General features: G+C 39.2%; 1 protein-coding gene across 1 annotated transcript in view; it reads right to left on the bottom strand.

Annotated features, from left to right (window-relative positions):
* Positions 1–26453, bottom strand: part of LOC139938475 (transmembrane protein 132E-like) — a 56498-nt gene that overhangs the window by 16223 nt on the left and 13822 nt on the right. The window contains exons 2-3 of the mRNA XM_071934028.1: positions 17400–18183; positions 6318–6470 (exon numbers count right to left, since the gene is read on the bottom strand). Of these exons, the coding sequence (XP_071790129.1) occupies positions 6318–6470; positions 17400–18183 (937 nt within the window). The remainder of the gene's footprint in view (positions 1–6317; positions 6471–17399; positions 18184–26453) is intronic.

The raw sequence follows: 26453 nt of genomic DNA, 5'->3' as shown, positions 1-26453 counted from the left end.
AAATATGGTTATCAGCTAAAATACCATGTCACATGTACCATTTATGACTGGTGTCCTGCTTATTTGGGCTAAGCAGTAATGTTTTCAAAAGCATTATTTTTTAGCATAAGCAGCTCTATGAATGGGCCCAGGTGTTCTTTGACTCAGTTTACAAAGAGTAACAGTTGCAGCAATTGTTCAACTCAACTTCTACAATGTCAATTTGTTAGAAACATTTAATTAAACAGATATTATGTGGGTGAAACATATAAGACCTCTTTGAAAGAATTGCATCCAAGAAAAGAGCTTGCTTCCCAATCCCTCTGGAAAATCAAGCTCTCGCGGGCCTGTTGCTTCCCATAAAAAAGAAAATCCTAAAAAGGCTGGGCGACTGCGCCTAAAAATGTCTGTGTTATAGCAAGGTACAAAAGGGACAATGGCGCTAACAGGCTCCTTCCTCGCTCAAAAAAATGAAAAGAAAACTGCGATAAGATCAACCACTGCAGGTGTGGTCCAGACCTGGCGATCCTATCTCGACATCCCATCAGGCCTTATGCCCCGTCCGACACACTCCCGAGTTTAAAGAAAAAATAAGCCTTTCCATTACGGTTTGGAAATGGAGTAGAAATGACTTTTCTTTATACACTGTCAGATCAGAGTCATCTATCACGGTACAAAACCCACCACTATAGAGGGGGGAGCATTCTTGCCTTTTGGGGAAACCTGCCTCCAAGGCGGAGCAAGGGTTTCTTTCACCACGCCAAATTAACTGCCATGAGCGCACTTGACCCCGACTGACCTCCATAGAGTGTTTTTTTATTCGTTCTGTTTTCTCCCCCCTGTTCACAGTCTCTCTTTCTATTTCACCTCCTTTCACTTCTAAAAGGCTCAACTGACTGTTAGGGTACAATTTCCGTTAAATGGTTTTGAAGAATTTTGAGGTTATTTGTCAAAGGTTTTGGGTTTTTTGGTTTGAGGTAAAAGCTAATAATTTTTTTTATAAAGGAGGCCCTTAAATTGGATGCCTTTTTGGAAAGAGGCAGTTTCAGGTGACAAGGACACAAAGTGTCCGACTTTATCAACATATTACACTAAAAAAGTTTTTTTTTTAAACAGACAAATACTTTTTTTAAAGGACCAAACCTCATTTGAATGAAATACTTTCCTTTCCCCCCTTACATCAAGCCTACCTCTGACTCTAAAACATAAAAAAAAAAAGTGAAACAAAAAACCAGAACAGTGGATTTCTACAGTGGAACAATAATAAACAGACTGCGAGAAAACGAAAACAACTTCAAGCGCATTACCGGCAAGGCACGCACATAATGTTTCTCCATTAGGCCCCAGTGTGGCTTACTAATCTTAAACTGTATTAAAAAAGGGAAGAAAACAAAATAAGGAAAAAAAAAGAAGGTAGAAAAAAACCTCCCCTCCAATTGATTGGAGTGGACCAGAAATTGCTCTGTCTTTCCGTGGGGGAAACCGGAGCAAGAGATCGGGTGAGGGTAAACTGATCTAGCCAGGATGAAAGCTTATAGCCTCTAGATCAAAGACAGAAAGTATTGGGTGCAGAGAGTTCAAATTGGACAGATTGGTTTGCAATTCATCCGTCTTTTACAATATTGAGGAATCCAGATTTGTGTGTTTTTTTATTTTAGTGTATGTGGACGTGCAATGCGGCGGTGGGGTTGGTGGTCTAAATCAGTCTAAGACAGCTGAGAAATTGCTTTGAATTTTTCATTTCAGGATGTCAGGGGATGACCCAGTTTAGTTTCTCCTCTGGTCCTAGTTTTGCTTAATTTATTCTTGTTATTTTTGTTTGTCTTATGGCTGATGCTTTTTCAAGTGCCACTGTGGAAATAAAATCTTGACGATTGTATTGAATTTTTCACTTGATTTATTCTGCATTATCATTTTTTTGTTCTCACTTTTTGAAAATGTTGAAACTGTCTAATTTATGCAGTTATTTTCTTTGTTTGCATATGATTATTTTTGATTTACTTATTTATTAAACACTTCTATGTGCCAGGTCTCAGTTTTACTTGATAGTTTTTCCCCAAATGGCACAGAGCTACTGAAACTGTAATAATTGTGTCAAATTTGATTTTTTTTTTGTTCTGCCTGATCAATTTTTTTGTTCTTACTTTTTGAAAAAATGTTGAAATAACAAAATTTATGCATTTGTTTTGTTATGTTTTTTATTATTTTTTATTGATATATTCATAAAATAATAATTGATGGTCTCTATTATTTAGGTGTGAGCTCAACTTCCAGTCTGATATTGCACCTGCTGCACTGATTTAATGCTTAAATTAAAGTCACTCCGTTGGTGTCAACACTTAATTTCAAGGCATGTCTCATGCGAATTCAAGCAATATTTCATATAATATTTATCAATCCTCTCAATAGCACGTCGCCAAATTTCCAGGAAAACAAAATACCCAATCTTGACAGGTGTCACATATATTTCCAAAAAGTTTCAACAAATTAAACTTTTTTTGAAAAAGAGAGAGGGGGGGGGGGGTGGGGGGTTAGGCCTAGGGGGGTTATATTTGAAGTTTAAATAATAGAACATAAATCTGTCCAAATGATATGCGCCTCCCATCCCCCATGAACTTAGACTGGTCTTGTGGTCTAGCATCAGCCCCTCTCACTTTCCAGTCAGCTGTCGAGACGAGCCATTCAGTCTGGAAAATGACGATCGTATATCATCAGGAGAGGAAAAGTTCACATGAACTCAATTTCATGCAAGCTGTCCCTGATTCGGATGGTTGATTAAGACTCCCCTCGCTCCCAAGACAGAAAGTCATTGTGTAGGTTCGGGTTTCTTTTTTTTTTGTGTCTTTCTTTTTCTCGTTCTTCCTCCGATCCAGGACAGGCTTGCAGGTTATTTAATGGTTTGATGAATTCTCTAGCCAATTTCGAAAGTCACTCATTTCCTCGGGGCATGTCTCCCCTTGGATAGCAGTTACCTTATTCGTTCCACCGTTCCATGCAAGTCTATTAATAAATGTTACCATGTTCACTGCTTGTTATTACTGTCAAGTATATAACACTGGTTAAATTACCCCCTTATTTTTGTCTTTTTTGTTCAGTTGGTGTTGAATCATTTCCTCTTGCTTGTATTTCTTAAAGGCAGTGGACACTATTGGTAATTGTCAAAGACTACCCTTTAAAGTTGGTGTATCTCAACATAAGCATAAAATAACAAACCTGTGAAAATTTGAGCTCAATCGGTCGCCAAACTTGCGAGATAATATCAAAAGAAAAAACACCCTTGTCACACGAAGTTGTGTGCGTTTAGATGGTTAATTTCGATACCTCAAGTTCTAAATCTGAGGTCTCAAAATCAAATTCGTGGAAAATTACTTCTTTCTCAAAAACTATGGCACTTCAGAGGGAGCTGTTTCTCACAATGTTTTATACCATCAACCTCTCCCCATTACTCGTCACCAAGAAAGGTTTTCCGCTAGTAATTATTTTGAGTAATTACCAATAGTGTCCACTGCCTTTAACACAGTTTGAACCAAAGCAATGCCTTTTAGGAATAAGCTTGGGCAGCTTGTGTCTCGGTTCTAGTTCTACCAGTTCCAACTTAAAAACTGGACGTACTGGGTCCGCTTTTCTGCAGAACAGGGTACCTACTTTCATCGGTGTCAACTTCAAAAAACAAAGTCCAAAGAACGACTCTTCGGAGCCCCAGGACTGAACCGACTCTACAAGTAGAGACCTGACGTTGGAAAAATTGATCTCAGACACCGCGAAAACTTAAGAGCTGATAATGAGTACCAAACATCGCCATGGGGCTCCATTTTTACTGTGATTAGATTCAGGCACCCCAATCATTCCAGCACCTTTTCCACATATTCCAAAGTCTTGGTGCAAGATGTTCTTGTTGAGATGGGGCATGGTCAACCTCTACATTAATAGCCCCATTCACTTGAGCAAGAGTGTGTGGTGTGGTGGTGATCTGGAAGTTTTCCAACAGCGGCCTGCTATCGTTCGATAGTAATGTGCGCGGCTAGGAGAGAAGTGGAGCGGGGGTTTGGGGATCGTGTGACAGTGAATAACAAAGTCTTGCACCAAGACTACATACCCTAACATCGGATCTCATTCAGTTGTACAAACCTAACAGATACCTCCGGTCATCTACTGACACCAGACTACTTGCCATCCCCAAAACACGCACCACTACTGGTGAAAAAAGCTTCCACGCTGCTGCCCCCAAACTCTGGAATGATTTACCTCACAGCATCCGCCACTCTAGCTCACTAGCAGCCTTCAAGAAATCTCTCAAAACCCACCTGTTCACCTGATTTGCTTGCTTTTATTTATTCTTTGCTCTTTGTTTATTTTGTGTGTACAGCGCTGTGGTACTTTCCCCTGTTAGTTAGAGCCTCTTCAATCACCTTATTACGTTCTCTAATTTCCCCGAAACACATGTGCTTCTGCGATGCCCCCAAAAAAAGAAGACAAATGTTAATCAGATTGAGCAGTGACGCCCGACTCACCAGGCACTTTCCTGATACTAGTGATAGTACACAAACAGTGAGAAAGCAAGTCGATCAAAAGCTTACACACCTTGCCAACTTTTGGTGGGGCTCCAGATTATTTGTCAAACCAATCCTGACATGTTAAATTATTTGATGCATTTTTTAATCGATTCGGCAAGTCAGTCGCATCCATTACTCACCCCTGGGTTTTATTTTAGACTGGAAAGGTCTTCTGCCCCCCACAAGTACTGTGTGTAACTACAGTGTAACAATCCATGAGTCAATCAGTTTTTTAAAACTGGTAATTACTCAAAATAATTGTTAACATAAAAATAGTATAAAACATTGTGGGAAACGGCTCCCTCTGTAGATTTTGAGAAAGTGGGAATTTCTCACTCAAGTATTAAAAGACTTCAGGCCTGAAGCCTTATTTTAGGCATATTCTGAAAGCTCACAAACTTGTGTAACAAGGGAGTTTTTCCGTACATTATTATCTGGCAACTTTACTGACTGATTGAGCAAAAAATCTCACAGATTTGTTATTTTATGCATATGTTGAGATACATGTACACCAAGTGAAAATACTGGTCTTTGACAATATTACCGCCCAGTGCCTTTGAAAGAAGAAAAGAGACGGAGAACAAAATTGATGGGTGGGAATAAATGAGTCAATCATGTTGATTGACAAGTCAGCATTTCAGTTGAAGCTCACAAAGAGGGGTCGCTGCTCCTTCTTACTACATGACTCTTAACATTTTGTAAAATATCAACGTTGGTTGCGTCTGGCTTGACCTCATGGAGCGGCAGCCAGCGAGGGGATTAGAAATAAATTTACACGCAGATATGTTTAGACATTTTACTCAAGTTTGGATGACAGGACTCGAGCCAAGTCTGTGTATTCATGAAGTGGAAAAACACAGCTGAAAAAAGTACTCTTTATGTAGGGATTTTTAGTCCTGAAAGATCTAGAAGTAGTTTGAACTGGTTAATCCAACCACTTCAAAAGCAGTCTTGAGATTGTTGTTGGTGAAAGACGAATTGGCACTATTATAAATTTACAGGCAAGATACATTTAGACATGTAACTCAAGTTTGGGTTGATAGGACTCAAGTCAAGTCAAGTCTGTGTATTTCTGAAGTGGAAAAACACGACTGAAAAAAGAACTCTTCATGAAGGGATTTTGAGTACTGGATATATAAATAAGATCTAGGAGTAAGGTTTGAACAGGGCCCAATTTCTTAGAGCTGCTAAGCACTAAAATTTGCTTAGCATGAAATTTCTTCCTTGATAAAAAAAGGATTACCAACCAAATTTCAATTTGTTGCATATTGCTGGTTTCTGGTATTCAACTTTGTTTGCTGTTCCTGAAAATCATGTAGAAATTTGGTTGGTAATCCTGTTTTCATCAAGGAAGAAATTTCATGCTTAGCAAATTTTTGTGCTTAGCAGCTCTATGAAATTGGGCCCTGGTTAATCCAACCACTTCAAAAGCAGTCTTGAAATTGTTGTTGGTGAAAGACAAACTGGGACTATCTAAATGTACCTTTCTAATAAATTAAATTGTTTGAAAGTGAATCTAAATGGAACCAAGCTGGCTTTAAAACTTAAAATTAAAAAAGCCTGTTGTTGGGGTTGTAATTCTATCATTTAAACGCTCTAACTCTTCCATTTCAAAATGAAATATTCAAATTTACCCCTGTTCTTTTGGTGGCAATGTTGTGGTTAAGCACTCTAAAGCCCGGTTCATACTTCCTGCAAATACAAAGCAAATTTTCGTATCATATTCACATTCGCAGGAAGTATGAACCGCACTTGGCTCTTCTATTCAAAAATATTCAAATTTACCCGTGTTCCGTTGGTGGGGTCGCTGTGGTCGTACTCCGCTCTATGGTCACCATGGCAGACGCGCCGCCTTGTTTCACCTTGTACAGGACATTCCAAACGTTCTGATTGGCTGGATGGACGTCCACTACGCGTAGTCCGCGCCTTGCTTTAGCCCTGAATCCAACCAAAAAAATAAACATGCACAAAACATTGATTAGTGGTCAATAACTGAAGGGAAGGTAAGAGAACACTGATTATAATATTTAATATTAATAATATTTAATATTAATAATATTTAATATTAAAGGAACACGTTGCCTTGGATCGGACGAGTTGGTCTATAAAAAGCGTTTGAAACCATTTGTTATGAAATGCATATGGTTGGAAAGATGTTTTAAAAGTAGAATATAATGATTCACACAAGTATTACTCGAAATTGCACGGTTTTCCTTCTACGTCGCGAACTAACACGGTCGGCCATTTATGGGAGTAAAGAATTTGACTCCCATAAATGGCCGACTGTGTTTGTCGATGAGATAAAAAGAAAACCGAGCAATTTCAAGGCATGTTTGTGTAGATCATTGTATTCTACTTTTTCAACATCTTTCTACCCATATGCATTTTATAACAAACGGCTACAGAACGCTTTTCAAAGACCAACTCGACCGATCCAAGGCAACGTGTTCCTTTAATATTGTTTTGTATTCACTTGTATTACTGGTGGTGAATGAAAACAGTATCTGACCTGCTAACCAAAGGCAGTGGACACTATTGGTAATTACTCAAAGTAGTTATCAGCACAAAACCTCACTTGGTCACGAGTAATGGGGAGAGGTTGATAGTATAAAACATTGTGAGAAACGGCTCCCTCTGAAGTGACATAGTTTTCGAGAAAGAGGTAATTTTCCAACAGTTTGATTTCGGGACCTCAAGTTTAGCAGGTCACGAAATCAAGCATCTGAAAGCACACAACTTTGTGTGACAAGGATGTTTTTTCTTTCATAATTATCTCGTAACTCCGACGACCAATCGAGCTCAAGTTTTCACAGGTTTGTTATTTTATGCATATGGTTGAGATACACCAAGTGAGAAGACTGGTCTCTGACAATTACCAATAGTGTCCACTGCCTTTATAAAATGTTAAATGGCCTCCAAGCATTTGAACTCAAACAGGCCACCAATTCTTCAGTTTAAAGTCACCATTAGTTACAAGTTCTTAGAAGATTATTAACTTTAATGAGAAATACGTGTACGTTTATGTAAAATAAAAAATAGTAAATAAAAAGGATGCGGCCTAAAAAAAAGGATGAGGGAGGGGACGATCAACTGGTATTTATTTGTATTTGGCCTAATGGTGCCTTTTTGACGAGCCATACACACATCTAGTGCAAAATGTGGTTAGCATTTAACTACATCTTACTCCATGACAACAGCAGCCAGGGCAGTGTAATTAACTTAACCACATTAATCTTTTCCCTGAATGTGTAAATTGGTCTAAATGCCACCATGGATACATTCATGGTAAAGCAATCCAGATAAAAAGGTTTGCTTAATACCATCATAAATACCTAGGCCTTTTGTGACTCACCGTTGCAAGAATTTCAACAACACAAAAAGGGAAACAGCTCAGAAAGTAGTTTACGGGCAATTCTGACTTTTAGAGTTTTGAATTACGGATACACACATCAATGGAGATCCTGTTTGTTGTACACTCATCCATAACAATTAAAATGTACCTTCCGGAAATCATGTTATGAGTACCTCAATGGCTGTTCACATACCAGAGGCTTCAAATGTACATGTACCTGTAGGAAATCATGTTATGAGAACCTTACTGGCTGTTCTCATACCAGAGGGTTCCGTGTAGGAAATCATGGAGTAACTTTGAGTGGGCACAAATAGTTGACCCGTGGTTCACTACTGACCAGCAACATACATGCGCAGTGACGCACTCACTCGAACGACTCATTTGGAAGTCTAGTCAACCTCCCGCCTTTCCGATAGTGTCACTGGACTGGTTCCCTTCTGCGCTTTACACATGTTAGAATGGAAAATGCTGTTGGGACCAGTGAAGAAACCATGGGCTCGAGGCTGGTTCCAAATGGTAGACCACAGCAGTCAACCAATGGTCGACCACAGCAGTCAACCAATGGACAACCAGCCTGGGTTCGAGTGCAAATAATAGTTAACCATTGTGCACACTGGAACTTGCTCATGTTTGAACGAGAAACTCAGTGGCTGTTCTTTTACCAGTGGGTTACATGTACCTGTAGGAAACTATGTTATTAGAACCTCACTTGCTGTTCTCTTACCAGTGAGTTCAATGTTCACTATACCTGTAGGAAATCATGGTTATGAGGAGAAACTCACTGGCTTTTCTCTTACCAGTGGGTTACATGTCCCTTCAGAAAACCATGCAGTAAGAGCCTCGTTGGCTTTTCTCTTATCAGAGGATTATTTTCATCTTTGTAATGAGAAACATTCACTGAGAAATACCGTAAAAAGACTAAATATGAAAGTATTTTCACTTGGAACAATTCTTTCAATGATTGAATTATTTTACCCACATAGTTGTAAATGCAAGTTCTACAAAGCCAACAAATGTTAGCCCTCAATGAATGAAATAATAAGAACATAAAATAAAAAGTCCTTAATTCTTCTATGAGAGATACAAACCCTAGACGACCAACTGGTGTATTTTTTCAACTCGGACTAATTCAATGCGTTGGATAGAGTGCTCAACTTCAACCAAAGACACAAAATAAATTAACTCTTCCCGAAACCCATGACGTCATTTATTTACCCATCTGCTTATAAATGTCCACCCCCCAAAAAGAATCCCAACACACAAATTGTATTTTTGCCAGTTGATACTTTTTAGCCACAAAAGCCACAACACCAAGCTAATCCGATAATCCTACCAGGATGAGTCAACAATAAAAGATGTCTGTGGTTCCCAGAGGGACAAACAAGAGGTAGGTTTAGGGCTTCTATGAGGGTCAACTTTGATGTCTGAGCAGTCAAGATGGGGATAGTGAACTGGTACAAAGCCTTGAACCATGTTCTTGGTTTGACCATTGAGAAAGGACAATGGGGTTGACCACTTCAAAGACCGAGTGTGAGCACAATGGGAAGAGCGTAGCTGAAATGAGTAGGATTTGAAACTTTGCATGGTGGAAATACAATATGGAAAGGTTTGCGGTAACGCCATGTAAATGACTATCTCTAAATGAGTTGGGGTGGTTCTGACGTTTCAGTGAACTCCGATTGTCTTCTGGAGAAAGCTGGACTCTGATGCTGCATCAGTACTGTGGATGCAGGGGCTGCTTAAGCACGAAAAATGCTCGCTTATTTTTCACATACTACTGACAAAAATTTCATGCCTTACATTGCTTGTGACTGGTATTTAGCTGTTGTTGACTTATTATAACACATTAGTGGAGTCTTGGCCGGTAATCTGATTTTACTAAGCAAGGATGTTTTTGCTTAAGCAAAATTTTGGGGTCTGGGAGGGCACATCGCTTCGATGACAGTTTTTAAAACTTTTGCCTTACCCTGGACGGCCCCTGCCAATAAAGAATTATGTCCGACGATTTAAAATAAAATAAAATAAATAAATAAATTTTGTGCTTAAGCAGCTCTATGAAATTGGGCCCAGATTACTAGCTTGGTGATGCACGGAGGCAGGAAATAGAGGTGGGAAATGGAGCTTAATAGCTAGAATTAATAAACATGATGTGCATTTTGGTGATCATGCATTCTAATCTGAATCACTGGTATCAGAAACACAGCTGTATGTACTTTGGGTATGATTAAAAATCTACTTGTATTTAATCAAGTTAGTTTGCAGGTTGATAAAAAACACCGAAAGTCCACATAAAACTCCATTACCAAACAAAGTGTCATCATGTGCGCCTTGGGTGTCTTTTTTGACAGATATGTGCGCGGTCAGGAAGGAGTTTGTTTATTTAGTGCTGTATTCCTGTTTTGTTCTGTGATCTTGTAACGGGCACATCCGCCACAAGCCTCGGCTTTTAGGATGATGCCTCCATGTGATGTGAATGTGGAAATAAATGTTTTATTGATTGATTGATGTTTTCTTGGTTTTAAAAGTCATACTGGAGCATTCCATATGATTCCATATGATTTCTCTTCACAATGTTTGTAAAAATTAGTATTTCTTTTTGTTTGGTGATCTGCATATTGACAAACTAGCTTGTGCACGCGAAAAACCCTGGGTGATATTCAGTCATAACATCAGCAGGTCCATTGTTTCACCCTTTGCAAATGGTGGAGAGGCTAATCTGTGTTTTTTCCCCTTCGCATCCAAACTCCCCACCCTCCAGTGACTGTCAGTCACACTGCAAAGTAAATCTAAAACAGAATTGTCTCAAAATGAATACACATGGACTGTCGAACCTTGGAGATAGTAGAAGCCATCGGCTCCATGTCATCCCAACCTTCCCTCTACATCATGAACAAATACGCTCAAATCCATCTGCCTTTACAAGAAATGCAAATGTTTACCTCGCAAGAGCGGAAGACCCCCTTTGATCACTGGTTCTCATTTCCCACTCCAGCCATAATGTACACCACAAATCCATACTCTTGAAAGAAAACTTGACTTCCTTAGAGGAAATTGCTTCTCAGATGTAACCCCCTTTCAAAGAAAGAAGAACCAGATGCATTGTATCCCATTATCTCGGCCATCCACTTTGTCCAAGTGTTGAGATGCTTTAGAAAACCAACCCTACTGAACCAGCCGAAGACTCTCTCTAGCTTTATCTCCCTGGCCTCTATGGTATTGCTTGATTGATATGTTAATTAAATTAATTGGATTAATTAGCCTGAGTAGTTAAGTTAAGCCTTGCTAAGAAAAAACCTCCCCCACTCAATTTGCAGTGGGCTTGTCCACTTCGTTTTTTCAATTGGGATCATTTGTGACCGCCAACAAGAAAACATGAAAGGGTCCTTCTTTGCTCTGGCATGACACACACTTGTCCTTTGAAAAAAGGAAAACGTTTCAACATTCCTTTGAGCTGAAATCTCTATTGTAGGCCAGCAAACTTTTCCAGCTAATTAAGTTTCAGTGGTTAATTTTTATTACCGACAAATTCAAGCACAGATGTGAAAATGAAAATGAGCAATGGACATTCTTGAACACCGGCAGATAAGCTTTTGAAAATACTATAATTATTTATTTATTGACCAAGCCAACAGCGAACAAGCTGTGGATAATTGGTAGACCGTGGAGCTATAAGATTAGACTCGCATGAATATGAAGTGAAAGATTGTAAAAAGGAAAACCCTAAAGTGTCATAAACCATCCTTCTATTCAAGGTGGGGTTGAACTAAGTGTAGAAAATGCAGTTTTTCAAATATCAACAGGGGGGTGATATCAAAATACCCAAAATCAAGAAAAGATTCTGACAAAGTTAGAGTCAGGTCTGGTTTTCATCTCTGCCTGCTCTGAAAAAAACCCAACCTAAAGTGCCTTGAATCTCATGGGTGCTTTAATTCCGAGGATCCACAGACCCCTATCATCAAAACTAGAGGTTTTATAAACAAAGTAGTCTCCACTGAAGTACTGAGACAAATTACCCCAGTGTTCCATGCTCAACTTTTGTTGGCCAAATATGGTATCAGATGTCATATTTATGTGTGCCTTTGGCCTTCCTTGTGTACTTAAGTATTTTATAAAAAAGAAAAAAAAAAAAAAAAAAAAAAACTTCCAACTGTTTAAAAACAGTGTTGAAGACAGGCATGATATTTGGTCCTTGTTGGAAAGAAGTAGGACAATTTTATGAGTTCAAGGGCTGACCTAAAGATACACATGGTGTACTGCAGGCTTTAATAAACTGTTCAGGCTATTTAATCACAATTTTTCAGATTTTTAGAAGGGCAACAAAACTCAGACTAAAGTAGGAAGAATGTAATGCCTATAAAGAAAAGAGAGATTTGCACAGCAATAGACCTTTATCACGCTGTCACCATCATGGTCATGTTCCCTGTTTCCATAACAGTAATGAATCCCAACATTCATTGCGCAAACATGGTACCAGACTATTATTTCGTCCAGCCTCAGTTTGGTTCCAATGGGTTGGAATGGAGTAAAATCAAGATGGCCACAGCGAACATTCACTGCGCAAACATGGTACCAGACTATTGTTTCGTCCAGCCTCAGTTTGGTTCCAATGGGTTGGAATGGAGTAAAATCAAGATGGCCACAGCGTGATAAAGGTCTATATCCTGGCAAACAGAAACTATCAAAGACCAGCCACACATGCTATGAGAAAGATTAAAGGTTGTTATGGAGGACAAGTACTGAAGATTGGCATGCACACTATTCAGCACGACACCTAAGGTCCCTCAAACTTTGTTGAGTCCACAGTTAAACAATAGTGCCACACAAGCGTCCGCTAACATTGTTACAAAATCCCCAAATTTAATAAGGCAAATGCACACAAGATTATATCAATGGAGAGGGGCCAATAACAAATATTTGCAAAGTTGAACTGACATTCTCTGAGCAGCAGCGTATCGATGACTAAGATAATGTAACAGTTTCTGAGAGGAAAAATAACGTTACAGAAACTGTGGCAAATTACGTGTTGATTGGATGAGATTTGCCCCTTGCTGGTCAGGTGAGGGGACACACCGCCGGTGACGGCAGGACACCGGTCCCCCCTCCCTGTGCCTTGGCCAAGCACCTGCCAATGTCTTCGCACCAGGTAATTATCCGAGACCGGGGCAGAGCCGACCGCCCACCAACTCGGACCAATCGTGGGAGGGCCCTTCAAGATTATTGTAGTGTCCCAGATTTTTGTTTCTACTTCCTGAATGTCCCATGGCTAGTAGTAGTGTATCAATTTGGCAATATCGGTCGAGGATAATTGGGAAATAACAGAGTGTGCGGATGAGCAAGGCAGTGGAGAACAGGAATGGGATAGAAAGGGGCGGAAAAACAGAATGCCTAGTTTTGAGTTTTTGATTTGATCGAGGGAAGCACTAGGAGAACCGAGGTGCACCAAGGAACAGTGAAATTGGATTATTTTGTTGTGTACAAAGTGAGGATTGATTGAAATGGTTGTTCGTTTATTAAGGATAACAGGATTTGGTATCATGAGGAATTAATGACTTGAGTGAGTCGGACATGGACTTGAAAGAGCATACATCGCCCGAACCAAACAACGGAACAAGCATTCCTCCAGAAAAAGAGAGGGGGGGGGGTGGGGAAGTATATACTCTGTCCCTGGAATCAATCAAATTCGCAATAAAAAATCTAATAGCCTTTTGGGTTGTTATAAAGAGAGTTTCATTGTGAGGGATATACCTTTAAATTCTGGTTGACAGGCTGGTTAGGGCGGCTAATTGGGAGAGGGAATGAAGGAACAAAAGAAGTTGTCAGTTTACCGAAGGCACACATAGCCAGTACCACAAAATGGCACTTATTCACTTAAAATACGCCACGCTGGTTTTTGTTCCTGTGCTGTGGGCGACATTGAGGAGTGGAAGATAACAAAATATGTGGATACAATATCAGTAGACTTGTGGGGTGTGATAAAATATCACATGCCTTGTCACTGCGACATGGTGAATGTATTCATCCGCGGGGTTAGACTTGGGGGTAAAATGTCTCTTAAAAAAGTCAAAAACGATTTTTGTTTCTTTGTAAAAAAAAAAAGAAGCAGATAATCCTTGACAAGTTGTGTCACACATATGAAACGAGGAACATCCTTTATCATATAGTATACCTGTACACTCGCAAATTTTAATTATGACTGAAATAAGTTGGCCTCCTTTGCAGTTTGTGCCCGTCCACAAATTATTCCCTTGATAAAAAAGGAGTGTTTGCTTTGTCAACGACTACATGATGTAGAGACCTTTCAAGCAATATGGATATTTGATGTTCATCTCATTATTATGTTGAAATTGGACAAAAATATTGAACCCCTTATCTCCTATTGAACAGTGGTACACATAAAGCACTTTGCACACATGATAAGCAATGATTGTAAGTTTAAACATAAATTATTTAGCCTTCGAGAAAGACTCTGCTAGGGTCGAAACGTCAGGCCATTAACTATTTTTTGCATTTATACTCTCGGTCCATTTGGTTGGTAAGTTGTTTGCAACAGCTAATTCTATTTTCTCATAAATTATATACACGTTTTTTTTAAAGTTTTTTTTTATTATGCAAGTTCGCCCAAAACAAGGCTAAAAGCCACTCTTGGTAAGGGCCACAAGAAGAAAGCTTACACTTAGTTAGCAGGCTTCAAAAAAGTGATTTCTATGTACACCGTTACATCATCTGAAAACATCTTCATCCTTAAAAAAATGTCAAGAAATTTTAACATGTTTTTTAAAATATACATTTCAAAATAAATACATTTTCAAAACAGAAATTGCACAAAATGTGCGTAAAAAAACATCTGCAAATTCCAGTGCTATTTTGACAAGGTAAGACAAACAAACTCCAAGGTTCCTGCGCAGATACACTTTCATGTATTTTCCTTGAAATGTTACTCATTTAATAAAAAATTTTTCTTTCTGTGTGTGTGTGTTACTCCTCAACCCTCCCTGGAATAACAACATTCCGCAACACAGCGTCCGAAACAGCGGGGAGCGTGCAAAATTCACTCTAAGCCAAACACAGTGCGGTTTGACTATCGCCACCGCGCCACACACAAAGACGGCCCCTGGAAATCGGGTCTCAGCCCAGGTAGGACTGCGAGCGGCCTGTGCACGGTGAAGCAGGCAGCTTCTCGAGGGCGGCTTGTTTCTTTCTTTCTTTTTTTCCGTGGTGGAGGACGCAAGATCCTTGTCAGTGGGTACTGCCACCTTCGCCCGGGCCAGCACAGTGTGTCTCAACCATCAGGCATCGGCGTGGGTAAATTCAGAGCGACATTTGAGTGAATTGGAAGGATGTTTGCGTGTGTGTGTGTGCCTCTCGCTGCAGTAACTTGAATGCTATCTGGCTAAACCTTTTTGAGGTGTGGCGGACATGATAGGAGTGTACTGTTTGGTTTGGCCGTATACAGACAAATTTACCCAAACCTAATAGTGTTGTAGCATTGTGTCTGTCATATCTCAAAAAGTCTTACTTGGTTTATACAGTTTGTAAATGCTACATGTACATCCAGCAGCGTACATGTATTCATACATAATATTATTACGGGTACCTTTGTTTTTCATCAAAAATGTGGAAGGTTAACCTTGCGGTAACACCGTGTGTGTATCTACTTGCCAGGTAGAGTTTGTTCTTTAGAGAACTGTATTTCTACATTCTACTACCATGGAGTATATTTATCGGATTATATTCTGGAAACTTCTCACTTCTGAAAAGAGCTGCCCTGCTGTTTAACTACTTCCTGGGTGGAAGGTATAGAAAATTGGCTGGGACTACTACTTTAGCTCATATAGGATTGTTATTAACTGCACTACCGCGGAGTGAGTTCTTAAATTGGTCTCAACGTTTTGACTAGCTTGCTCTAGTCATCGCCAGGAGAAATATGTTGGGATATGTAACCAAGCGAGAATACTGGTCTTTGGCAACTACCAAAAGGTGTCCAGGGCCTTTAAAACACAAGCTAATATTCACGTGTCATCTCATCCATGCTTACATCATGGAGGGCTAGTACACGTTTCAGACCAAAACTTTAAGAAACTATTCCCCTTGTTTATTTGTCCACCGTTACCTGGCTGGCTCCTGGCCAGTTTTTTTATGTAAGGTGATCTAAGAACGCATAATGGGCACCGGTGGAAAACCAGATCAAGTTAATATACAAAGTCCCAAACAAAAACAGAGACTGCCTGAGTAGGTAGATCAGAAGAAAATAAACACTGCCGGCAATGGAACGTCTACAAGGTTGATACAAAATAAACCAAGGGTAGCTCCTTCCCTTGTGCTTCTGCAGGCACAAAGATGTTACTGTTTTGGGGATGGGGGGGGGGGAACTGTTTTTATTTCCACAACTCAGGAATTCCGTTTTGGACTAGAGTGCAAATTGTTCTGTTTATTTAAATTACTTTTTAAAAAGGGTGTTTTTGGTCAGGGGCAAGGAGGCGATTTTTTTCTGCAATATGGTGAGGTTTGCATTTTGGTGAATGAGAAACATTTTTCAGTCAAAAGTGTATTGTGCAAAGATTTTTTAATTTTTATATTGAACTAGGACAAAAATCTCTTTGCTTTGTTAGAGCTGGGGTAAAAGTGGCAATCCTAAGTTAGGATATGGTGAACTTAAAGAGCTATGTACTTTTTATTGGACAAAAAACACAATGTCTACAGATTTACACTAAACTTACACAGTTTGAAGATTATGATAGTAGAAAGCTTCCCTGACAATATTACTTGCTGAAGTGCTATAGTTTTTGAGAAATGAGTAAACCAGTATCATGAAAATAATTTATGTCTCAGTGATCATGAGACAAAAATTATTTTAGCATGTAAAAACGTATTTTCATTACATTGATTTACTCATTCCTCAAAAACTACAGCACCTCAGCAACTAATATTTAAAGGTACGCTTTCTACTATCATTATCTTCGAACGGTGTAAGTTTAATGTAAATCTGTGGACATGGTGTTTTGTGTTAAAAAAAAAAAATCCTTTAACTGAAAAGTTAATGCCCAAGCACCACATGTCTGATACTTCACTGGGGCAGTTGCCTTCATGTCCCAACTCATTGCCTTGTCAGCCCCCTTGATACAGTATGTTCCAAGACAAACTAAAATTGTTTTCATAAAGCTGCCCCTTCTCAGTGAAAAAAACTACCTTTCCTTACAAGAATAAAGTATCAGGATTAGCCCTAGCATTGTGCAACTAAGGTGAGCTTTGAAATATCAGGCCTTGAATTACATGCTAGCAACTTTCCTGTGAAAAGGGGTACTTATGAGAAATTTTTTAATTTAGGTATCAGTACTTTGCAAAGGGCACTACAGCAAAAGCACAGGGCACCACAGCAATTGCTGTGTCGACAAGTGGGTCATTTCAAGGCCTGAAGTATCACATAATCTAAAAACTCTTCACCCAAATGTGCTTTAGAATTTTTTTTCAAGCAATGTTGCATTATCTCAAATGAAAAAAAAGAAGATCATCCTCACCTTATGAGGCAGCCGGCAGCGGTGAAGTTTTGATGAATGGATACAGCAATCTGAAATCGTTCTTGAACAGCGACATCCATTTTAGGGATGTGCAGCCAGATAAATTCATCTTCCTTGATGGTCTTTAAAGCTTCTTGTCGTTGCTGGAACTGGACATCGCCTAAACTACGCTCGGGGACCAGCAGGTCACTGGTTCCCGTCAGGCAGTCACTGTTTGGGGGCGTACGCACCGAGTACGAAACTTGAAGCGTCTGGATGCTCGTCGATTCCCTAGCCTGCCACCAATCGGGTGGGATCGTTATCTGGGTCAGGCAAGATGAAGACATCGACGATGGGGTACAAGCCGCCACCACCTCAGCTCCACTGAAGTGGGCTCTAGCTCTCAGACAAGGCATTGTTTTGATACCCGAATGTTTTGCTCTGAGCAGAAATAGGATTTGAATCCGTGAATTGTGCGGCGAGACAAAACGAGTCGCGACTTCCGCCTTGACGTCAAAGTCCAACAAGCTGGAATTGTTTCGCTCTCTGTCTAAGCTGTCCTCCACGGAGAATGGGCCGTACGTGGCCCTCACTGCCCCGGAGTGGGAACCCAGGATGCCAACCATCTGGTCGGCATAGAGTCCGCCCTGGCTGAGCTTCGCCCTGGGCGGGAACACACTGCTGGAATTCCAGGATAGTTTGGAGAGGAGGACGGACTGGTCCTTCATGGGTGAGAAATGGACAGGGAACTCCGACCAGGATTCACTCTCGATATCGCTGCGTCGGAATTTCGCTTCAACAACACCTGTGATGACAAAGAGAAAAGTGAATAATATTTAGATCAGATTTATGTTTACTATTGATATTGTAAATAATACCCCATAATGATACTCTGAAAGAGCAAAATTATACACAGGAACTTTGACGTTTATCCACTCTTTGAGTTTTATGGACACATTTACATACACTACAAATATGACAAACAATCAATCAATCAATCAGAGGGAATTTATATAGCGCCAAAATCAACCAAGGTTGTTCAAAGGCGCTGGGGTACCTTCCTAACACACAACACACTCATCCAGGTCTGATACTTTGGAAATTGCCTCCATGCCCCTTGGTCATGTCATTGCCTTGGTGCCCCTTGCCCACTTTCTTCCATGCTCGTTGGTGATTTTTCCATGCCCGTTGGTGTTTTTTTTTTTTTTTGCCCCTTGAAATGTATGTTCAAAACCTGATACCTCACTTTCTTCAATGCCCATTGGTGATTGCCTTGGTGCCACTTGAAATGTTCCAGTCCAGACTTAAATTTCCCTCATGGAGGTGCCCAAGAGTATACTAAGGAAAAACCCAAGTACATGTGCTTAAAAGACATAACAGGCCTGATCATTGTAAATCTTTGTAGTTTACAAACAAATTACATGTAGTTTCTTTTTCCATAATATATTCACCATATTGCCTTCAGTTCCCCACTAAAGACAAAACCCGTCTACAAATCCAACATCACCTAACGAATACACATTCTTCATCCCCTCCCCCCACCACCCTCCCGGGCCCCCGGCCACTTATACCGACTTACTCAAAAAAATACAAACTATTGACAGGAAACAGCTTGTTATGTACAGACATTAAAAGCTAAATTTGTAACCATACAAGTAGGCCTACATGTACACAGTACACACAGCATATATCACTACACGTAATGTAGTCTCCCTAAATGCACATATGTCTTTCCGCAACCATTTAAGACTTTATTTTTCCAACAATCTATCGACTTGTTCATTTCAGCCACCACATTTCTCAAGTAACACTTCTCAGATCCCATTCATTCTCACCACAAATACAACTTACAAGAACCCCTCTCCCCCCCCCAAAAAAAAAAAAATATAATAATAATAATAAATCCACCAAAACCCAGATTGCATTCCGTTCCAATTTTCTTTTCAGCCTTTGTTCACAATAAACGTCTTTTATTTTTGCGACCCCGTGGTTGGAACTCCATCTATACTGGGGTCTCTAAACAGCAATAGATCATCCTGATTGTAATTTGCAAGAAGCTTGGCCCAAGTTCAACGTAGCGCCAGTTTATCGTGCCAGAAACCCCAGTGGGGCTAGGGTACAATGAGTTGTGGGCTCCCCTGCGTGTCTGTTGAACTCTTTAACTTATGACCTTTGACCTGGGGTGGCCATATTTTCCTAGAGGATGGACAGGAGTGGGCTATGGGACTGTCAGTTGAATGCAGATCGTGAATGTAACTATTCCCTGCGTTTTTTTTATACTGGTTTATATTTTTTTTTTGCTTGCAGTCCCTTACTGTATTCAAATAACTGGTGGATGGCACATGTTCAGGTATTGCATTGGGCTACAAACTGCAGTGTGGACAAATGATACTGTTTAAATTCTACCACACCAAGGTCTGATGGTCCTTTCTCTAAAGTTTGCTTGACTGATAAAAATGAATAAAAAACACTTAACATCTTTAACCAAATACAAAATACAAAACTGATTTGTAGACTGTCCAATTGTAAAAGTTGCAGTAGGCCTATACGGCAACAACAACAAAACGTTTAGCCAGACACAACATCTTAAGTGGGCTACATGTACAGGCATTATAATTATTTGATGAGAAAAATTAAAAACTTGTGATGAAATTGAGCACCCCTCCCCCACCAGTGCACTGACCCTCCTGGGCAGTGTTACATTTCAACAGTCCAACAGACTCTCCAGCCAAAGTAAAAAAGCTGACTTACTTTGTCCCCCTAAAAATAAAATTGTTAGTAAATTATTTTTTAATTTTCAAAAACTTGTCCGCCCTACAGTGCAAGTTTCAAAGACAAGTATCTTCCAAAAATGCATGCACGTTGGCCTACATTGTCATGTACCAAGTCCAAGTACTGAACGATGCACATCACAGAGTAAAACCACACAAATCTGTAACACATCTCTCACACTCATGTTGTGTATAATGGCAGTAACATCATGTTTATACTAGTACCCATATATCACAAAACATGTATGTTGTTATCAAGAAGGTATACCAAAAAAAAATACCCAAATACATTTCTCGCTAAATCAACCCCGGGTCACCTGTCACAGTATAAACAGATATTTACAATAAACACAGCCATGGTCCACGATATTGTTGTTTTATTGTTGTTGACCCACATACATGTATCCAGGATTCTCTCCCAGATTTTTGTTCACTTTTCAATAAATTTTGTTCTGTTTATATCTGGGGTAAACGACACCCTAGTACAACCAAATACTAATGACCTCGTCGTCGGGCAGGCCTCCGTTCCTAACAAATTCTTCATTCACACATTGCAGATGTCTGACTTCATTATCCAACCATGAATGTCAAAGTAGCGTTGGTGCGTGCTCACTACAATGTAGATCTTACAACAAAATCTCAATACTTTTTTTTTAGGCCTTTGAGAAAGACTCCAGTAGGGTCGAAAAGTCAGGCCATACACAATTGTTTTGCATGTAACCATAGGTCTTTTTGATTGATATACGCTGTTGTTTGCAACAGCTAATTCACTTTCTCAAACTAAATTTTCACCAACAGTTTTTTTTTTATACATTGACCCAGTTGAACAAATTCTTTAAACCAATTAAAGCTTGCATCTCATTTACCCTCTATAATAAATCTAAAATGTTTACACAGTGGTGAAAGATTGCCTTGTGTGCGTGCACCACAGAGAAAAAACAAAATCCCTCCGCGAAACATTTTTGTGTTGTAAAAATCAATTTAAAAACCCAATTACCTGCGTGTTAAAAGTTTACGACGAAGGCCCAACAACATTTATTTGTGAACACTGCTCATAAATTTAAGTCAAATGTACCAATGTACGTAGCTATGAAGGTATGTAATTACCCAAGCCCCCAATTAAAATTCTCAACTTCCACAAAATGGTCTTTCATTAGGGTCGTTTCTATTCGGCCGCATTCCGAAGTCAGCCAACCTGTACACAGTAGGTCAGTGCCCCTGGGTCAGGTGTTCAGAGGTCAGGGGTCAAAGTGTATTCCTTCTGAATGCACTAGAGTTTTAGACCAAGCAAGGGCAGTAATTACTACACATCGGAGCCAGCAAGGGTATAGGAACATCAAAGGCAATAGGTGTTGAGAGTGTTAGAACTTCAAAGCATAAAACCTTACTTGGTAACCAGTAATGGGTAGAGGTTGATAGTATAAAACATTGTGAGAAACAGCTCCCTCTGAAGTGACGTAGTTTTCGAGAAAGGAAATAATTTCCACGAACTTGATTTCGAGACCTCAGATTTAGAATTTGAGGCCTCGAAATCAAGCATCTGAAAGCACACAACTTTGTGTGCCAAGGCTGTTTTTTCCTTTATTATTATCTCGCAACTTTGATGACCAATTGAGCTCAAATTTTCACAGGTTTGTTATTTTATGCATATGTTGAGATACACCAAGTGAGAAGACTGGTCTTTGACAACTACCAATAGTGTCCAGTGTCTTTAATCATTCTCTTGAGCCTCAACATCTACGTAGACTTCTACTAGACATAACATTCAGTCTTTTTGCAGGCAGAAAGGTTTGCTGTTTTGGAATTTCTTACTAGGTCATTTTTGTATCGAAAGTTACCAACCAAAAGGCCCTAAAACAGGCCACACAAGGTGATGGCTAATTTGAGGGAAAGAGATCAAAAGAAAAATTATTTTGAAAATGTTATCGTTGTTATTGTTAACAGCCTTTAAATCTCTATACTCAAGTATGTATTTTTGTACAAAAACTCTAACATTCGCAGTCGCAAAAATGAGAGTGAAACTCTGATCTGTGTCAGTGTACAAATGTATTAATTGGGAAGAAAATGATAAACCCAGTTCCCTAATTGAACCAATTAACAAATAATCTCACCAGATGAGTTGACTGCACTTTTTCAAAGTAAAAAAAGAGAAAAAAAAGTACATGTACAAAAAATCACTCCCCTTTCTTCAATCACAAAGATCTCAATTTATGTTTCTTCATCTGGCAACCTCCTTGAGAAAGGTACTTTGTAACCAAACATGACATCTCCTAGCTCACCACATCAAGCAAGGCAGAAAAGCCAATTTATTACCCATGTGCCTGCCCAGGCTGGTAAACTTTATTGAGAAGGGGGGGGGTTGAGATCCTGAGAGGGCTCCTCCAATTAGAGCAGTTCTGATATCAACCACATGGCTAGGTCTCTGACAAGATTGATTGCGCCGACCTGAGAGCTAAAGATGCCATCGTAAATTTTTTTTTTTTTTTTAACTTCACATTATTATTTTTGCTTTTTAGGGGGCAGCGTCAAGATCAAGGAAAAGTGCTGGAGTTTGAATATTTGGGTCTTAATACCCTGGAGAGGGTGTGCACTGAATTGGAATGGATGCCATGCTGCACTGATATCGTAAAAGTGGATTCGGCCACGTTTACGACTATGCTTCATTAGACAAAAATGTGCGTAAACAGAAGTTCAAGGCAGAATGTAAATCATTTTGTACATTTTCCAGATCTGTCCAAACTATTTTATAAAACAAAAATCCACATCAAAAAAACTTAAATCATAGATGCTTCAATTTGCCACATTTAAATTTGCTACATGTCTACATAAGCCTACAACAACTTCCAAATTGCAGTCTTGTCTTCTGTTTATTCCCGAAAATGTAGCAACTGCTAGCAATGACTAGAAGGTTGGTACATGTACATAATTATAGCAATGCAATGTATACTATACTAGCACAGTGATCGTGTAACAAGGATCCACTAACAATGTCTTGTGCCAAGACTAGCATATAACTAGTCTTAGGCCAAGATGTTGATGTGTGTTTTACAATACTGAACTGAACTACTAATAACTGCTTGTGCCAAGACTAGCATATAACTAGTCTTGGGCCAAGATGTTGATGTGTGTTTTACAATACTGAACTGAACTACTAATAATGGCTTGTGCCAAGACTAGCATATAACTAGTCTTGGGCCTAGATGTTGATGTGTGTTTTACAATACTGAACTGAACTACCGGTTGTAATATCAATGAGCAAAATGTGAAGAAAAAAAAGTATGAAGTAGTTGCTGCGTTTGGAGCTGTTCTCCCCATTGTGTGGTCATAGACTGAGTGTAAACATAACAAATAAATACTGGCCTAATACTGGTTTTCCATTGATTATTCAATCATTTTAATTCAAAGGGCATGGAGGCAACTGCCTCGCCAAAGTTTCATGTCTGCAAATACTTCCATTGTCAAGTTTTAGCCTCTTTTTGAGGATTAGCCTCTTTCGAGGAGTGTTTGCAGCTCTAGAATGTGGCCCTGCTAAATGTGTCTATAAAAAAAATGGCAAAAAAAACGACCTTTGGAATCGAGATAACAGGAATACTAATCATTGAGACTTTTCTCTCCCGGTTGTGGGGTTGTGGCTTGCCGTCGAACACTCCCTGTGTAATAATACTTATCAGTTACAGTCATCTAACCTTTGATACGCACTCTTTGGGTGTTCATTGAGAACAGCTTGTACAACATGAGTTTATCTGGTTTATGGGTGCCGTTTGCAAACTGGCGATAAAAGGAACTTTGGCCAACCCCGCTACTCACTGTTTGCTGGGGAGCGAACACACAACTGTAAACAACACCGTTTTATGTTGGATTGCTGCTGCAATGCATTTACGACAACATAGATAGGATGCTGTTGTTGGTGAACTTGCATGCAAACTTTACTGGGTTATAATGCTTATATTGGCGACACTAGCACATTCTATTATTGTGCATTAAGGCAAGACAGAAACTTCATTGCATATAACCATTGTGGAAGAAGAATATGTGTTCCTATTCCTCCATGCTAAAAAATCAAGTCACATCAAGTGGTACCCCTGAGGCCAAGTAAAAAAAAACCAGTTGATCGTCTGGGTGTTTCCAAAAACAGGAGGATAAGGGCATTTTTATTTTTTATTTCTTTCAAGCATTTTTATTCAAATTGGCCACCATTCCTCATTAAACTTTACACTGGCTAAACACTAAAATGAATCAAAAGACAATCCCAAAAATAGAACTAAGACTGAAAAAAAAAAAAAAACCCAAAAACCAGGAAAGTCAGCCATGTTTGGCTGTTTTCTTTCATTTTAATTTATCACAGATCCTTTAAGACCGTGTTAAACCGCAACAATTCTGCAGATGTCCTGAAAGTGCTAGCAACTGTTCTCAATGTAAGTTTACAACATGTCAGACAAACTTAGCATTGGCTCAGCATCCACCACATCTGACTAGTGAATCAAATAATATTCTGCCGTCTATCACTGAGAGCTAATACCTGACCTTCTAAGTTCCGACTCCCATCTGTACTATCCATTTGTGTGGATAAAGCCCCAACCGAATTGAACATGTAGACTATTAGCGGGAATGGTAATACATTTACGATCAGTGGAGTTGAACATGCAGTTATTTGTCAGCCTTGGTGTAAAGGCACACAAGGTTACTACTTGCAAGTAGATATTAATGCAATCCATGTATAGTTTAGAAAGATTACATCCTGATGAATTTTGCAGTGGTTAGAACTATTCTTTATTTCTCACTCTTTGTGGCACTGTAATTTATTCCAAGTTGTTTGGGTTATTAGAGAGTTGCCCTATACTCTGAAGCTCGACTTTGTCTTCAGCAGGCATGATGTTCGGCCAAGTAATAAATATACAATTTTATCAAATACAATGACCAACATGGATGGTATCCAAACAATTTTGTTGATTGTTCTTTTGGCCCCAAAAATTGGAGATTAGGAAGAAGATTTTACCTCGGCCCAATTTCATAGAGCTGCTAAGCACACAAATTTGCTTAGCATGAAATTTCTTCCTTGATAAAAACAGGATTACCAATCAAATGTCCACGTGATTTTCGTGATAAGCAAACAACAGCTGAATACCAGCAACAGGCAATATGCAACAAAGGGGAGTTTGGATTTCTGTTTTTATCAAAGGAAGAATTTTCATGCTTAACAAATTTTTGTGCTTAGCAGCTGTATGAAACTGGGCCTTTAGTCGGTAAGTTGCTAAAAAAAATTGAGAAATTTTTAATATGAAAGGGTAAAACATCCTCCAATAATTTTGTTTTGCCTTACTATGTATGTATGTTATAGTCAAATGATAAATATGGTACATTTGTGAATCAAGCAAATGCCCAAAATCCCGACTCCAATTTAGATGTTGAAGTGACGGCAACCTAACTTAATCAAAGCTATCAAATGTTGAAACTCAAATAAAGAGTTTTATACAATTCATTTGCCTTTTACATACTAGGGGGTCAGACTGCCAGTAAATGGACAATTATGCCGACAAGCCTCAACTACGATTGATAAATTGGATCTGACAAGGCCGAACTCTGAACAAGAATTTGACAAGATTCAAACAGGAAAAAAAAATAATTTGTTATTTTTTATGACTTCACTAAAGTTGGCAAAGTGACGAAATACCAAGGCCTCCCTCTTTTTTTTCCTGGTGAAAAGGATTCGGGAACGGATCAACAAGACTTTAATTGGAAATTCTCCTTCAATTATAATGAGATTTTATTTTGGTTGTTACGATTTACCTCGTCAACATTGTTAGTGTAACAGCCTTGGGTTGGAGGGCTTTGATTCTTCAACAAGCTAGGCCCAATTTCATGAAGCTGTTTTTTTAACAGCAATATTTTTTTCTGCTTAGCAACAAATTAGCAGGGAACCACCAGTCACTTACAATCCACATTGTAATGTATGATATGACATTTTGGCTGGTAACCTGTTTCTTCAAACAAGCAAATATTGTTCTGCACTATGCATTTAAAATCAGGAGCTTTTTTTATTGATCACAGCCTTTTGTTACTCGAAACAAACAAAAACATTTTCTTGTGGGCTTATGTTGCGATGTTTTGAATTGATTGCACCGATACCAAAACTACTCAATAAGCTGTTGCAAACTGGTAAACATTTTATACTATTGGCACATTCCCGGAGAGTACAAGAGCGTAGTTGTTGGCCCTCATGCAATGTCATGTTTTAAAACGCAACTATTTTGCTGATAAACATGATAAACTGCCAGGCAATAATTATAGAATCAGCTTTGACACA

This window comes from Asterias amurensis, chromosome 6 (genome assembly GCF_032118995.1).
Source record: "Asterias amurensis chromosome 6, ASM3211899v1".
In the NCBI taxonomy this organism is placed as follows: domain Eukaryota; kingdom Metazoa; phylum Echinodermata; class Asteroidea; order Forcipulatida; family Asteriidae; genus Asterias; species Asterias amurensis.
Note: the sequence above shows the minus strand (reverse complement) of the source record. Positions and strands in the feature narration are given on the sequence as shown.